The sequence below is a fragment of the Camelina sativa genome, chromosome 2 (assembly GCF_000633955.1).
Source record: "Camelina sativa cultivar DH55 chromosome 2, Cs, whole genome shotgun sequence".
In the NCBI taxonomy this organism is placed as follows: Eukaryota; Viridiplantae; Streptophyta; class Magnoliopsida; order Brassicales; family Brassicaceae; genus Camelina; species Camelina sativa.
Window position 1 is genome coordinate 21,318,581 of NC_025686.1, and position 14,415 is coordinate 21,332,995.

At 33.0% G+C, this 14,415-nt stretch overlaps 1 protein-coding gene across 1 annotated transcript; it reads left to right on the forward strand.

Moving 5' to 3' along the window:
• LOC104755137 (putative F-box/LRR-repeat protein At1g56400) lies at positions 10,285-13,468 on the forward strand. Its single transcript, XM_010477480.2, has 3 exons — positions 10,285-11,229; positions 12,844-13,017; positions 13,122-13,468. The coding sequence occupies exons 1-3, from the start codon at positions 10,285-10,287 to the stop codon at positions 13,455-13,457; spliced, it is 1,455 nt and encodes a 484-aa protein (XP_010475782.1). The 3' UTR covers positions 13,458-13,468.

The window sequence follows — 14,415 nt, forward strand, 5'->3', positions numbered from 1 at the left end:
TTTTGGTAATCAGATTTCGGTTCGGTTCGGTTCAGTAATCGGAACCGATCGGTTATACCTAAACCGAGATTCTGCAGCCATATATAAGGCTAATAACATAACCCATTAACCCTAATATGTTTTGTTTGTCTTCTTTGGCTGCCTCTTGCGACTTGCGAGTCCTCAGATCCAAAAACTCCATCCATTCAACACTTTTTCGATCTTATATAGGTAAGCTCTTCTTCTTTCTTTTTAATTCTATGTTTGATTCTTTACTATGTAAGTTCTTCCTATATCTTTATAACTTCTGATTAGATTTGGAGAATTATAGGGTTAGAGTTTCAACATCAAAATCAAAGATTATCTATTGTTCTTCTGGGTTTGTTACTTTTTTAGGGTACTAGTGTTGATGTTTGTCTTCCTCGTTGTTGTAAGATCTTAACTATTGTTTTTTTTGCTGTTTGGTGATTTACTTTCACTGGTTTATCTAATCGATTCTCATTTGGTGTTGATGATGTCAGGTGAAAAAGTGGACGCCCAAGAACCGTACATCTTCACCGTCTCACATCGCCGTCATAGTTGGCCGCAACCACAGCTCATTCTCGAAAACCCTAATATTTGATGGATCTGTATATTTGGGCTTGTAATTGGACTTGTTTTCAGATCCATTTACTTGGTCTTGGCCTATATTTTAGGTCTGTGTAAATTTTTATTTGTTGATTTAAGCCCATTTATCTTGTTTTTCGTTTATTCGGTTCAAATTAACCGAATAAAAAAAACAGTCGGTTTGAATTCGGAATTGATTTAAAATGTGATAACCGACCCGAATAACCCGTGTACCGTTTGACCCGAACCGAATTTAAATTCGGCTCAATTCGGCATGAATTTTCAAAAACCAAATTTTCCCAAAACCGAATAACCCGACCCGATTAACCCGAGATCGCCGAACGCCCAGGGCGACTTGATTGCTTAGCTGAGTGGGGTATAGAGAAGGTATTCTCTGTGACAGTTGACAATGCAACCGCAAATACAAATGCTTTGAGTAAGTTTGAGACTGCTTTCTCTCTTGTGTCTGATGAGTCTTTGGTTATGAAAGGAGAGTTTATGCATGTGAGATGGGCTGGTCATATCATTAATTTGATTGTGAGAGATAGGTTGGCTGAAGTAGATGATAATGTAGTTGCAATCAGGAATTCTATCTCATACAATTTTAGATCCGACAGAAATAGGCAAAACACATTTGACCAGAAGATAGATTCCGTTAGGATGACAGGCGGTAGTTTGCCTTTGGATGTCAGAAGTAGGTGAAATTCGACATATTTGATGTTGCAGAGGGCAATTAAGTATAGGGTAGCATTTGATAAGATAGAGACAAAAGACAAGTTATACAATGATCAATTCTTGGAGATTGATAATGGAAGAAAGAGAATTTGACCTCCTAACTTGAATGATTGGCGTTCTATTGAAAGGTTAGACAAGTTTCTGGAGATTTTTTACAATTCAACATTGATTGTCTCGGCTTGCACTAGACTGGATGCGCATAAGTGTTATGGAGAGATAGTCAACATTTCAACAACTCTTGGCATGTTGTGTTCTAGTTATGATTCTGAGTTGAAGAAAAAGATTGAGGAAATGTATAAGAAGTTTGATAAGTATTAGGATTATATTAGTAATATCAATACAATGTTGAATATAACGACTGTGTTTGATCCTAGTAAGACGCTGCATTTTGCAAAGGTTTGTTTTGCTGAGTTGTATGGTGAGCAGACTCATACAACTAAAGAGATGTATGACAAGGTTTATAATCTTCTAGTTGATATGTTCAAGCAGTATAGTGAAAGGTATGCTAAATCTCAGCCTTCTCAGTCATCTCAGTCGGATGTGAGTGAAGTTCTTCTCGGTTTTTTACAGTTGATAAAAGGGACAAAGTATTGTTAAATGAGATTGGAGTTAAAGAAACAAATGATGAGTTGAATACATCTCCTAACTATTTGTGAAACGCTTATTCATACCTGGATTTTAGTACCCTGCATAAATTAACCTAAATCATCCAAAAATTCAAATTTTATACTTCAACTATGTAAAATTGGCCAATTTCAACATCTATTTAAATGGTGTTAATTAGCCAGTTAACGGTGCTGAATCAGACTACACCATGGCATACACATGACAAGATAGTTCAATACGACGCCGTATTGGTTGCAAAATAATGCAAAAAATCACTTGTAGTAGGGTTTGATCTCGGGTTGACAGCAACCAATTTTTCTAACCTAACGACTCGGACACATCGACTTATTGTGTTTTATTGGATAACATATTAATTTTTTTTTTTAACAAAGGGATAACATATTAACTATATCTAGATATAAAGCAATAATTTGGACTTGTCATCTCCGTCTCTCCTCTCTGCATATCTCCCAAAATACGAATCAAATCGATATTTTCAACTTTGTTTTCTTTTCCGATTTGATTTTTGGATTCCAGAGTTTTCTTTTCCGAGTTGTCTCCGTTCCCATGGGAAACAAAAAAGGGGAAAAGAAGAAGAACGGATAAAATAAAATCTATATATACATTTTTGGAGACATTTAACAAATAAATCATGGAGTTGAAACCTATTTACAAGCATGTCATTAGCATTATATATTAATTTATTTTTTATTTAATTTAATAATATTTAATTTCAATTTTTGGAAACAAGATTTCTCATCTTAATAAAATTTCCAAAACAATAGGAACCACTCCATTTAACATTATATATTAAGTTTAAAATAAATTTAATTAATATTAAGTTTCGAATTTTACAAAACAATATTTTCTCCACAGGAACATTTCCTAAACAAATTATATACAACAAAACTATATATAGTAAAGTTAACTGATTCTTTATATATAAAACATACAAAACTCAAATACAACATTATCCTGTACATATATCTAAACAAATTAAAATAATAAAAATACTACTATCTGTAAATCAGAAAAAAAAAACACAGTATATTCTTTCTATAAATCACTACTTATTTAATTGTATGTTATACTATAATATAAAATAATAAACTTCAAACAAAATACTTTCTAATTTCTATACTAACTAATATATCTATATTTGTAAGGTTGTACATTTTAAAAAATACAAATTAAACATTAGTTATATATATAGTTAATCTATAAAACAAATTATACTTTTTATTAAAAAAATAGCCTCGCGGTATACTGCAGGTGAATATCTAATAGGATATATAAAGCGTTTTTCTTTACAAGGTAATAAATCAATATGGCCGAGTGGTTTGGGAATCATTATGGTAGTCTTTGCTTATAGTATTTTTCATTATCTTGCAACCAATACGACGTCGTATTAATTTTTTTGGCCACATGTATGCCAGGGCTGGGTAAAATAACCATTAACTAAATAACCGACCAAACCAAACAAAAAAAAATCAAACCGAAACCGAACCAAAGTTCTCAAATAACTGAATGGTTAGTAAAATCCTATATCCAAACTAACCGAAACCAAACCAAACCAAACCAAACCGAACTGACAATTAAATGGTTAACCAAAATATCCAAAAACCTAGAATATACCCAAAATAATATACTTAATATTATGCAAAACTATAAAATAAACTTAAAATATTAATTATTTCTACATTCAAAACAATTAAATACTTTAAATAATTAATATATTTAAATGTTATTATTTTGAATTTACAAAGTTAAATACTATTTTGTAAAATCGGATCAATATTTTTCCCCCTTTTATATTTTTATAATGTATTTTTGGTTAATTTTGGCTATATTCGGTTATCTTTGGTTATATTAGGTTTATTTTGGTTAATTTCAATATAATTTATGGTAGTTATGGTTATCCATTCAACTAACCGAACCAAAACCGAGCCGAACCAAAATTTCTAAAATACCTAAATGGTTATTATATTACTATATCCAAGCTAACCAAACATAACCGAACTGAAACCAAACGGTTAACCGAATGCCTAGACCTATATGCCACGGTGTCGTCTAACTCAGCGTCGTTAACTGGCTAATTAACACAGTTAAAACTGATGTTGAAATTGGCATTATTTTACATAGTTGAGGGATAAAATTTGAAATTTTGGATGATTTAGGTTTATTTATGCTGGGTATAAAAATCCAGGTATAAATAAGCGTTTCACAAATAGTTAGAGTTGATTTTGGCCGTTTCCAATACATATCTGAAAGAGGCTGTTGAGAATCCGAATGTGATGATGGGCACTGACTATGATGTTCTTTCTTGGTGGAAACTCAACTGTGGCAAGTACCGTATTTTATCACAAATGGCTCTTGATGTCTTTGTTATGCAAGTGTCATCTGTAGCATTTGAAAGTGATTTTAGCACAAGTTGTAGGGTAATAGAACCACATAGAAGTTGCCTAACTCCCTATATGGTTGAAGTTTTGATGTGTACTGAGCAGTGGATGAAACAAGACATTGCAAATGAATCAAAAATGCTTACAAATGCACAAATACTTGCGGAAGTGGAATATGAAGATAAACTTGAAAATTTTTGTATATCTTGTTGTTTTTTTGTTATTGCCTCTTACTTTATGTTAACTCATACAATTCTTTTGTTTTCAGAGTTCTTCATTGAAGAGTAAACCACACTCAGGTCTCGACTACAACTACAAGGTAAATAAGTTTAATGTATTATCTGTCTCTTACTCTTTTACTCTATTCATAATCGTCTAATATGCTTCTTATTTTCATATGAATTCATCATCAAGAGGACAAAAACTATCGGCTTTGGTGTTTTGTTGTCTTGGTTTTTCACTTGGTGTAATTGGTGTTACAATCACTTGGTGTCTCGGCTAGTTATTCACTTGGTGTTTCACTTGGAAAACTTGTTTACTTTGTTGTTTCTTTAGTACTTGGTTTGTTTGTGGTTTGAATTTTGAACATTGGTCTCTTTTTGTGCTTGGTTTTGTTTAATTTTGGATTGAATGAATGGCATTGAGTTTGGTTTTGTTTAATTTTGGATTAAGTTTGGCTACCGGAATCCAACCCGAACCCGATGGATGTATATCCTTGGTTTTTTTTTACCCTCAATTATGGAAAACCATGATTATATACACTGGTGTAAAAAGATAAGGGTTTAAGATGACATCTTCTATATATGGTCTCTTCAATGGTTTTCTGTCTCCTTCTTCTTCTTGTGTTTCCGCATATGGATAAAGCCCTTGGCGCACAAGAGGAAGCCAAGAAACAAAGTGAGTCTTTTGGTCTTTTAGATGTTCCGAGGTCATTAATTAGTATCATTTTACGTTAATTAGTTAGGTTTTTATTATTTTTGTAGTTGTGTTTGATCCTGATTTTGGTTTGAGTTTTGGAACTAATCCGTATATAAATAAACAAATGAGCACTAAAATGATCAAACATTGACTCATGTAATACATAATGTAATGCTGTTTGGGTGGTGCAGGTGCAGAAGAGATTTACCATCCTAGTGCCCGCATTCCTGTCGATCGAGTCACCCGTATATGTCAAAAATTCCCCAAACTTTGTAGTCGTCCTGTTCATGGTCCACATTGTAATTGAATCAAAAGTGCTTACAAATGCAAAAATACTTGCAGAAGTGGAATATGAAGATAGACTTGGAAAAGTTTTGTATATCTTGTCGTTTTTTTGTTATTGCCTCTCTTATACTTTATGTTAACTGATCCAATTCTTTTGTTTTCAGAGTTCTACATTCACACTCAGGTCTCCGCTACAGTTACAAGGTAAATAAGTTCAATGGATTTTCTGTCTCTTACTCTTTTACTCTATTCATGATCGTCTAATATGCTTCTTATTTTCATATGAATTAATCATCAAGAGGACAAGAACTATCGACTTTGGTGTTTTGTTGTTTTGGTGTTTCACTTGGTGCAATTGGTGTTACAATCACTTGGTGTGTCAGCTAGTTTTTCACTTGGTGTTTCATTTGGAAAACTTGTTTACTTTGTTGTTTCTTTAGTACTTGGTTTGTTAAGACATGGAGATGTTTGTTTGTGGTTTGAAGTTTGAACATTGGTTTTTTTTTTTGTGTTCGGTTTTGTTTAATTTTGGATTGAATGAATGGCATTGAGTTTGGTTTTGTTTAATTTTGGATTAAGTTCGGATACCTGAACCCGATGGGTGTATATTCGAAACTCGATCCGAATACTAAAAATATCCGAATGTGTCTAGAACCCCCTTACCGAAATACCATATCTGAACTCGATCGGATATCCAAAAGCCAAGACCTACTTAGTCTATAAAAGATTGCTGAAACGCTGAGTGGAAAAGATGACATCTAGTGACAAATTTTAAATCTTAGGGACTAGTCAGCTGCTTTTGGGGCTTTTTTAACATCTGAAGCTTCTAAATCAGAACATATGATTTTAGCCAAATAAGACTTTTACCAAAACGAAAAAAAGTTGGGATGACTCCGAAAATGAAAAAGAGTATTTTAATACATGATTTTGAAAGAGAGAAAAAACATATCTAAATGAGCCCCAAAAAACATCACCTACCTGTATTCTTGACTCTAACCCTAGACCCTTAGAGCACTTTTTTTTTCAGTTAGTATATGGCATAGATGATAGATTGTTAAAAATTATTATTGGTCGGAACATGTATGCACTGAAGGTAGGGCTGGGCAAAATATCCGAACCCGAAAATTTAACCCGAACCCGATTAAAAATACCCGATCCGAACCCGAATCCGAACTTTAAAAATATCCAATTGGATGCTTTTTATAAATGAAATTGATACCCGAACCCGATTAGATATATCCGAACACCCGAACAAATACCCGAAACTATCCAAAGTTATATATATTTAACAATAGGTTGAGTTAATTTACAAGTTTTGCAAATAATTTTATAATCATTATTACAACTTACTAGATAAATTAGTTTTCATTTTTAAATATGTCAATTTTTATATGTTAATTTAGATAGATTATATAGTTTTAATTTTGAATTTGATGTTGTAAGAAGTCAAAAATTATCGGTTTGTGAATTTGATATTTTGTTATTTAGAATTGTCCTTTTCTTTTAATGAATTCAATTTGGTTTGATAACTTTGATTTTTTTTATTTATTTATGATTATAATCATTTTTAATGAATTTGGATTGATTTAGGGATCTTTTATTTTGGTTTGGATTAAAAAATTACAAATCCGATCCGAACTCGAAATATAATTTGAGACTTTGGGTGAAACCCGAAAATACTTAAACCCGATGGGTGTTTACCCGAACCCGACCCGAAATCTAAAATATCTGAATGGGTCTTATGTTTCTAAACCCGAAAACCCGAAATACTCGACCCAAAACCCGAAAGGGTACCCGAATGCTAACTGAAGGTGATTCAAAAATGCTGAGGATCCTTTTATATGCTAAGCATCTTCGTTTTCAGTACCAAATGTTGTGTATCCCACCGCATGAAGGGTCTTGCTCTACTGTGTTGGAAAGTATATTGAGAATTGAGATTTACGTGGCAAATGGATTGGTGGGATGATGAAAGGGCCTTGCTCTACTCGTTTATGAAACGTTGCTTTACCGTGTGAATCAAATGACAGAACATTAAGATTATCCAATTTTTTTTTTCTTTTCAAAACCATATGTTTTGTTTCTCGAAAACCGTTAAAATAACGAGAAAGAACTTCACTGTTATTTTAGTTGGTACATGTTTTAAAAGGAAGAGCAATTTAGGTTAATGATATGCTAGTGTAAAAGATAAGGGTAGGTGATGGCCATTGGTTCACTTGAACAAAATTATCGAAGAATCTCATAATATATATTTCTTTAAATTATCCTTCAGAGTAAGGTCTTTTATATATTTTTTTTATAAATAAAAGTTGGCCACATTTTCTGACCACAAAAAGATGTATATAATCAATAAAAATGCATCTTTAGTAATACCAATAAGATTTTCTACCAAAAAGAAAAAAAAAAAAAAGCAAATAAGTTAACAAAATTAAGCCTTTTGACTTTCATTGAATTTAGGATGAGATTTTAACCAAATGAGATTTTTTTCTTAACAAATAATTTGTTTGCTGTAATTCAAATTTCAAAAAATGAGATAAGATGTTAACACATGATTTGAAATATATATCCAAGTGAGCCAAATAGCCATCACCTACCCTTATATTTTACAGTAGCATATTCATGTACCTATATTTCTTCCCTTTTAAAACATTTACGACATTCACTATATGACTATGACTTATCATAATTACAAAATTACATATTGATAAAAAGAGAAGAAAAAAAAAACCCTTCAAAAATACGTTTTAAAGAAAGAAGAAAAAGAAATCTTGAGGTCTTAAACAGGCATAACCGGAAGAAGACAAAGTTTTCAGGTGCATGAGTTCTTCTTTGATTTTATTTTTAAAAAATCTTTGTTATTTATCTTTGTTATAATATTTTATTTTTGCTTAAAATATTATGAGATCTATGTGCTGCATTTACATTTGAAGGATTTTACTTTAGTGTTTTTCTTGCTCCACCATCTGCGTCCACTGAATTTGAATGATAAAAATGTCATATCAATTACGGATATGTAGCATATTTTGTAGAAATCGTTTACAAGGAATTTCATAGCCAGATTTTGTAGAAAAATAAAAAATAAACTTATATTGATATTTGTGAGAAGAAAAACAAAAGTTTAATTAGAAAATTCTGCCAAGTGAGTAGTTATAGTTTTTTTCCACAAAAAAAGAGTAGTTAAAGTTTTCAATAGTTTTTTTGTTTTTTAATTATGTTTTTGAAACAGAGGTAAAATAATTTGTGTACCAGTATTGTAATGTAACTTATACGTTGACTGTTGAGACCTCTGTTTTTATTTTATTAGTTATAAGACAAATGTATTCTTATTGTATTTCTGCATTGTTATTCCTTTTTATAAGTTATAAATAAAGATGTCTTTTTTTAGTGCATTAGATTCGGAAATGTTTATTGAAACTGTAAATGCAAAGGAGATAGCTTCAATTCACTGACCATTTTTGTTTTATCCATAGCAGGATTTCGATTGGAAGAGATGACTTCAAAGAGAATGGCTTCAAGTATCGAACTAGACGCATTATCCAATCTACCGGATGTACTTCTGATTCTGATCATCTCTTGTTTGTCGTTCAAGGAATGTTTAAGGACAAGTTTACTCTCTAAGAGGTGGAGGTATCTCTGTCGTGAGACAAGAAACATTTCTTTCGAGGAGTCCGAGTACGTGGACCGCTCTGTCTCCGACAAAAGATCCAAAAGGATTTCGTTTGTTAACTATATGTGTCAATGGGTCTCTCGATATCAGGGTTACTGCATGGAAACCTTCGAGATTAAGTTCTCTGTTCCATGGGGATTTGCGGCAGAGATGGAGTCCCTGATCGAATTCGCAGTCTCAAGACAAGTCAAGAACCTAGTTCTTGATTTCACAGAATTTTATTGGTCAGTCACTACCGATGCGTCGAANCATTTACGACATTCACTATATGACTATGACTTATCATAATTACAAAATTACATATTGATAAAAAGAGAAGAAAAAAAAAACCCTTCAAAAATACGTTTTAAAGAAAGAAGAAAAAGAAATCTTGAGGTCTTAAACAGGCATAACCGGAAGAAGACAAAGTTTTCAGGTGCATGAGTTCTTCTTTGATTTTATTTTTAAAAAATCTTTGTTATTTATCTTTGTTATAATATTTTATTTTTGCTTAAAATATTATGAGATCTATGTGCTGCATTTACATTTGAAGGATTTTACTTTAGTGTTTTTCTTGCTCCACCATCTGCGTCCACTGAATTTGAATGATAAAAATGTCATATCAATTACGGATATGTAGCATATTTTGTAGAAATCGTTTACAAGGAATTTCATAGCCAGATTTTGTAGAAAAATAAAAAATAAACTTATATTGATATTTGTGAGAAGAAAAACAAAAGTTTAATTAGAAAATTCTGCCAAGTGAGTAGTTATAGTTTTTTTCCACAAAAAAAGAGTAGTTAAAGTTTTCAATAGTTTTTTTGTTTTTTAATTATGTTTTTGAAACAGAGGTAAAATAATTTGTGTACCAGTATTGTAATGTAACTTATACGTTGACTGTTGAGACCTCTGTTTTTATTTTATTAGTTATAAGACAAATGTATTCTTATTGTATTTCTGCATTGTTATTCCTTTTTATAAGTTATAAATAAAGATGTCTTTTTTTAGTGCATTAGATTCGGAAATGTTTATTGAAACTGTAAATGCAAAGGAGATAGCTTCAATTCACTGACCATTTTTGTTTTATCCATAGCAGGATTTCGATTGGAAGAGATGACTTCAAAGAGAATGGCTTCAAGTATCGAACTAGACGCATTATCCAATCTACCGGATGTACTTCTGATTCTGATCATCTCTTGTTTGTCGTTTAAGGAATGTTTAAGGACAAGTTTACTCTCTAAGAGGTGGAGGTATCTCTGTCGTGAGACAAGAAACATTTCTTTCGAGGAGTCCGAGTACGTGGACCGCTCTGTCTCCGACAAAAGATCCAAAAGGATTTCGTTTGTTAACTATATGTGTCAATGGGTCTCTCGATATCAGGGTTACTGCATGGAAACCTTCGAGATTAAGTTCTCTGTTCCATGGGGATTTGCGGCAGAGATGGAGTCCCTGATCGAATTCGCAGTCGCAAGAAAAGTCAAGAACCTAGTTCTTGATTTCACAGACTTTTATTGGTCAGTCACTACCGATGCGTCGAGGTATTACAAGGTTTATGTGCATTTACCAGCAAGCGTTTACAATTCAAGAACCCTCGAATCGCTGAAGATATATTCGTGCGGGTTTGACCCCTCGAAATTCACAAACTCTGGATCGCTTAGAAAGCTCTCTATAGGTTGGATCGAACTCACAGGGGCCGAGTCTTTGATATTAACCTCTCCTACGCTCAAGAGTCTAAGTTTTAGTTATTGTTGGGGTGTTGTTATCAACAACATAGCCGGAGATATCAAGGAATTTGAATTTGAGAACTGTGAATTCTCTCTTTACATGGCTTGTTCCTTTGATCTGCCTAATGTGGAGATATTCAAGTACTCAGGCCAAGTGCTTGCTTTTGATGTCAAGAAAATGAATAAGTTCAAAGAAGTTTATTTAGATTTTGAGGCAGAGGACGACTACGAAGAACCCAATGAAAGAACCAAATTAGAGGGAACTATGCTTTCGGGCTTCCTTAACAGTCTTCGAGGTGCGAGGACCTTAAGTGTATGCCCTTTTCTCCTTCAGGTATATATTTAACTCTTAACTTATTTACATTACATTTTCACGTTATTAACATATCTTTGAGAATGAGAACTGAGCAAAGTATTTTACTAGGGGATATAGGTTAGTTTCAAAAATATAACGATTCTCCCTATGAAAGTTTTTAATATCCTAGTGGATAAAAGGAATATGTAGTAGTAGCTAATATAGTAGCTAGTATGTGTAGTATCTTTACCTTATAAGCTATTGCATTGTAATTGATGGATATAAAGACGGTTAGTTGACAGTTATGTTTATCTAGTAAGTGCATGGATGTGTTTTTCTTTTTGAAGGCTATCCAAGAATGTGATGATCCGTCTTCTTTACTTCGTCCTATGGAAACACAACATTTGGTGCTGAGAACAAGGTTGCATGTCATGGAGTTTAAAGGAATTACGCTCCTCCTCGATAATTGCCCTAACCTGGAAACGTTAACTTTGGATATCCTAGTTCGAAGCTTTTACTCGGTAAGACTACTATAAATGGGAACTTGAGAACAATAGTTATATTTTCTATATATGTATGATTTTCCCTAAAAGTCATAATTTGTCGTTTTGATATATTGCAGTACGCTAAGTCATATTGTGGCGTCGGTCCACGTTCATATTGGAAAAAAAATCTTACTTATGAGAATCTTCCTAAGACACTTAAGGTCGTGGTCGTGAGGAACTTCAGTGGTTGCTTTAGAGAGCTAAATGTTTTGAAGATTTTGATTCAGTTGGGACGTGGGCGTTGTCCCGGTCGTGCGCATGGGCCTGTACTAGAAAGAGTGGAGCTTTACGTGCGTGGTGCAATNTATCAACAACATAGCCGGAGATATCAAGGAATTTGAATTTGAGAACTGTGAATTCTCTCGTTACATGGCTTGTTCCTTTGATCTGCCTAATGTAGAGATATTCAAGTACTCAGGCCAAGTGCTTGCTTTTGATGTCAAGAAAATGAATAAGTTCAAAGAAGTTTATTTAGATTTTGAGGCAGAGGGCGACTACGAAGAACCCAATGAAAGAACCAAACTGGAAGGAACTATGCTTTCTGGCTTCCTTAACAGTCTTGGAGGTGCGAGGACCTTAAGTGTATGCCCTTTTCTCCTTCAGGTATATTTATAACTCTTAACATCATTTTCACGTTATTAACATATCTTTGAGAATGAGAAATGAGCAAAATATTTTACTAGGGGATATAGGTTAGTTTCAAAATATAACGATTCTCCCCATGAAAGTTTTTAATAGCCCATGTAGTACTCCCTCCGGTTTTTTTTTACTTATCATTCTAGAGAAATTTTTTTGTTTCATATTACTTGTCGTTTTATGTTTAAGATGGAATTTTATCAATCAAATTTTCAGTCTTATCCCTCACTTTGGCTTATTAATTACTTAAAACAAATAAAATAATACATTAATTAAGGGTAAAATAAAAAAATTAAATTGTTTTATTTATGTGTGTGAAATCAGCTAGAATATAAAACGAGGGAGTAGTAGCTAATATAGTAGTATCTTTACCTTATAAGCTATTGCGTTGTAATTGATGGATATAAAGACGGTTAGTTGACAGTTATCTTTATCTGAGTAAGTGTAAGTGCATGTGTTTTTCTTTTTGAAGGCTATCCAAGAATGTGATGATCCGTCTTCTTTACTTCGTCCTATGGAAACACAACATTTGGTGCTGAGAACAAGGTTGCATGTCATGGAGTTTAAAGGAATTAGGCTCCTCCTCGATAATTGCCCTAACCTAGAAACATTAACTTTCGAATGCATCCGTCGAAGCCTTTTCTCGGTAAGATTACTATATATAGTAGTATTGAATTTGAGAACAATAGTTCCTTTTACTATGTATGATTTTCCCTAAAGCTCAAAATTTTTCGTTTTGATATATTGCAGTACGCTAAGTCATATTGTGGCGTCGGTCCACGTTCATATTGGAAAAAAAATCTTACTTATAAGAATCTTCCTAAGACACTTAAGGTCGTGGTCGTGAGGAACTTCAGTGGTTGCTTTGGAGAGCTAAATGTTTTGAAGGTTTTGATTCAGTCGGGACGTGGGCGTTGTCCCGGTCGTGCGCATGGGCCTGTACTAGAAAGAGTGGAGCTTTACGTGCGTACTGATATGGCGGAATGTCAGAAGATGGAGGCACATGGTGGAGCTGAGATGTTACAGAGTATTTCAGGGGATGTGCAGGTTCTTGTACACGATCCTAAAAGTGTTGCAGAGCTATGATCAAGACTTCTCAGTAGTAATGGTTTGTTTATTTAATTTGTCCCATTTAATGATGTTGTACTCTGTTTGTTTGATTTTCCGAATAATTTGAACTTCTCCGAAAGAATGAGGGGTCATCTATGTGAACCAAACTAAAATCACTATTGAGTAATATTAAGATTTTATATACATCTTGCTTTTATATACTAAAAAATTATATGATTTTCGAAATGAAAATTCTATGATTTTGGAAAGTAAAATAAAATAAAAGTATAAATAAATAAATAAACTCTCCTAGCTCATACTTCGAAGTGACCTACACGAAAATCATCAATTCTTGATCGATTTGCCCGATTGCATTTACAATCAAACGAACATTGAGTCACTGAAGCTATACGCTTGTGGAATCTAACTGGACAAGATTCAAGAACTCGACTGCGCTAAGACCATCTTTACTGGCAGATTCTCTTCGAAATACTCTTATTAAAAAAATAATTAAAAGAAGAGAAAAAAAGAGAATCCATACTTCAGGGAGAAACTTGAGAAACGGTTCTCACAACAAATAAGACAGATGTCAATTGTTTTGTGGTACAAATATTAAAATATAAATAAAAAAGAAAATATGTAAAAAAAAAAAATTATATATTTTTTTGAGAAATGGTCACTGTTACTAGAGTACAGATGCCCTAAGAGGCTTCACAACCGGCTGGTTTCAGAGCTCTGAAGTCACTACCTTGCTTTCCAAGTTTCCGTCTCTTGAGAGTTTGAGATTTATATAAACTGTGCTGAGTCTTGGAGATGAAGAAATGGTTTTGGGTGAAAACCAGAACCGTTTAGTTAAGAGAATTAGTCTTTAAAAACTGCGATTTGGCTGAGCCGATTTGTAAATTTGATATACCAAATTAATAGCAGTAAAGTAATCCTCAAGTATTCTGGAATAGTTCCTTACTTTTACTTCCAGATAGTTAACGAGCAGATG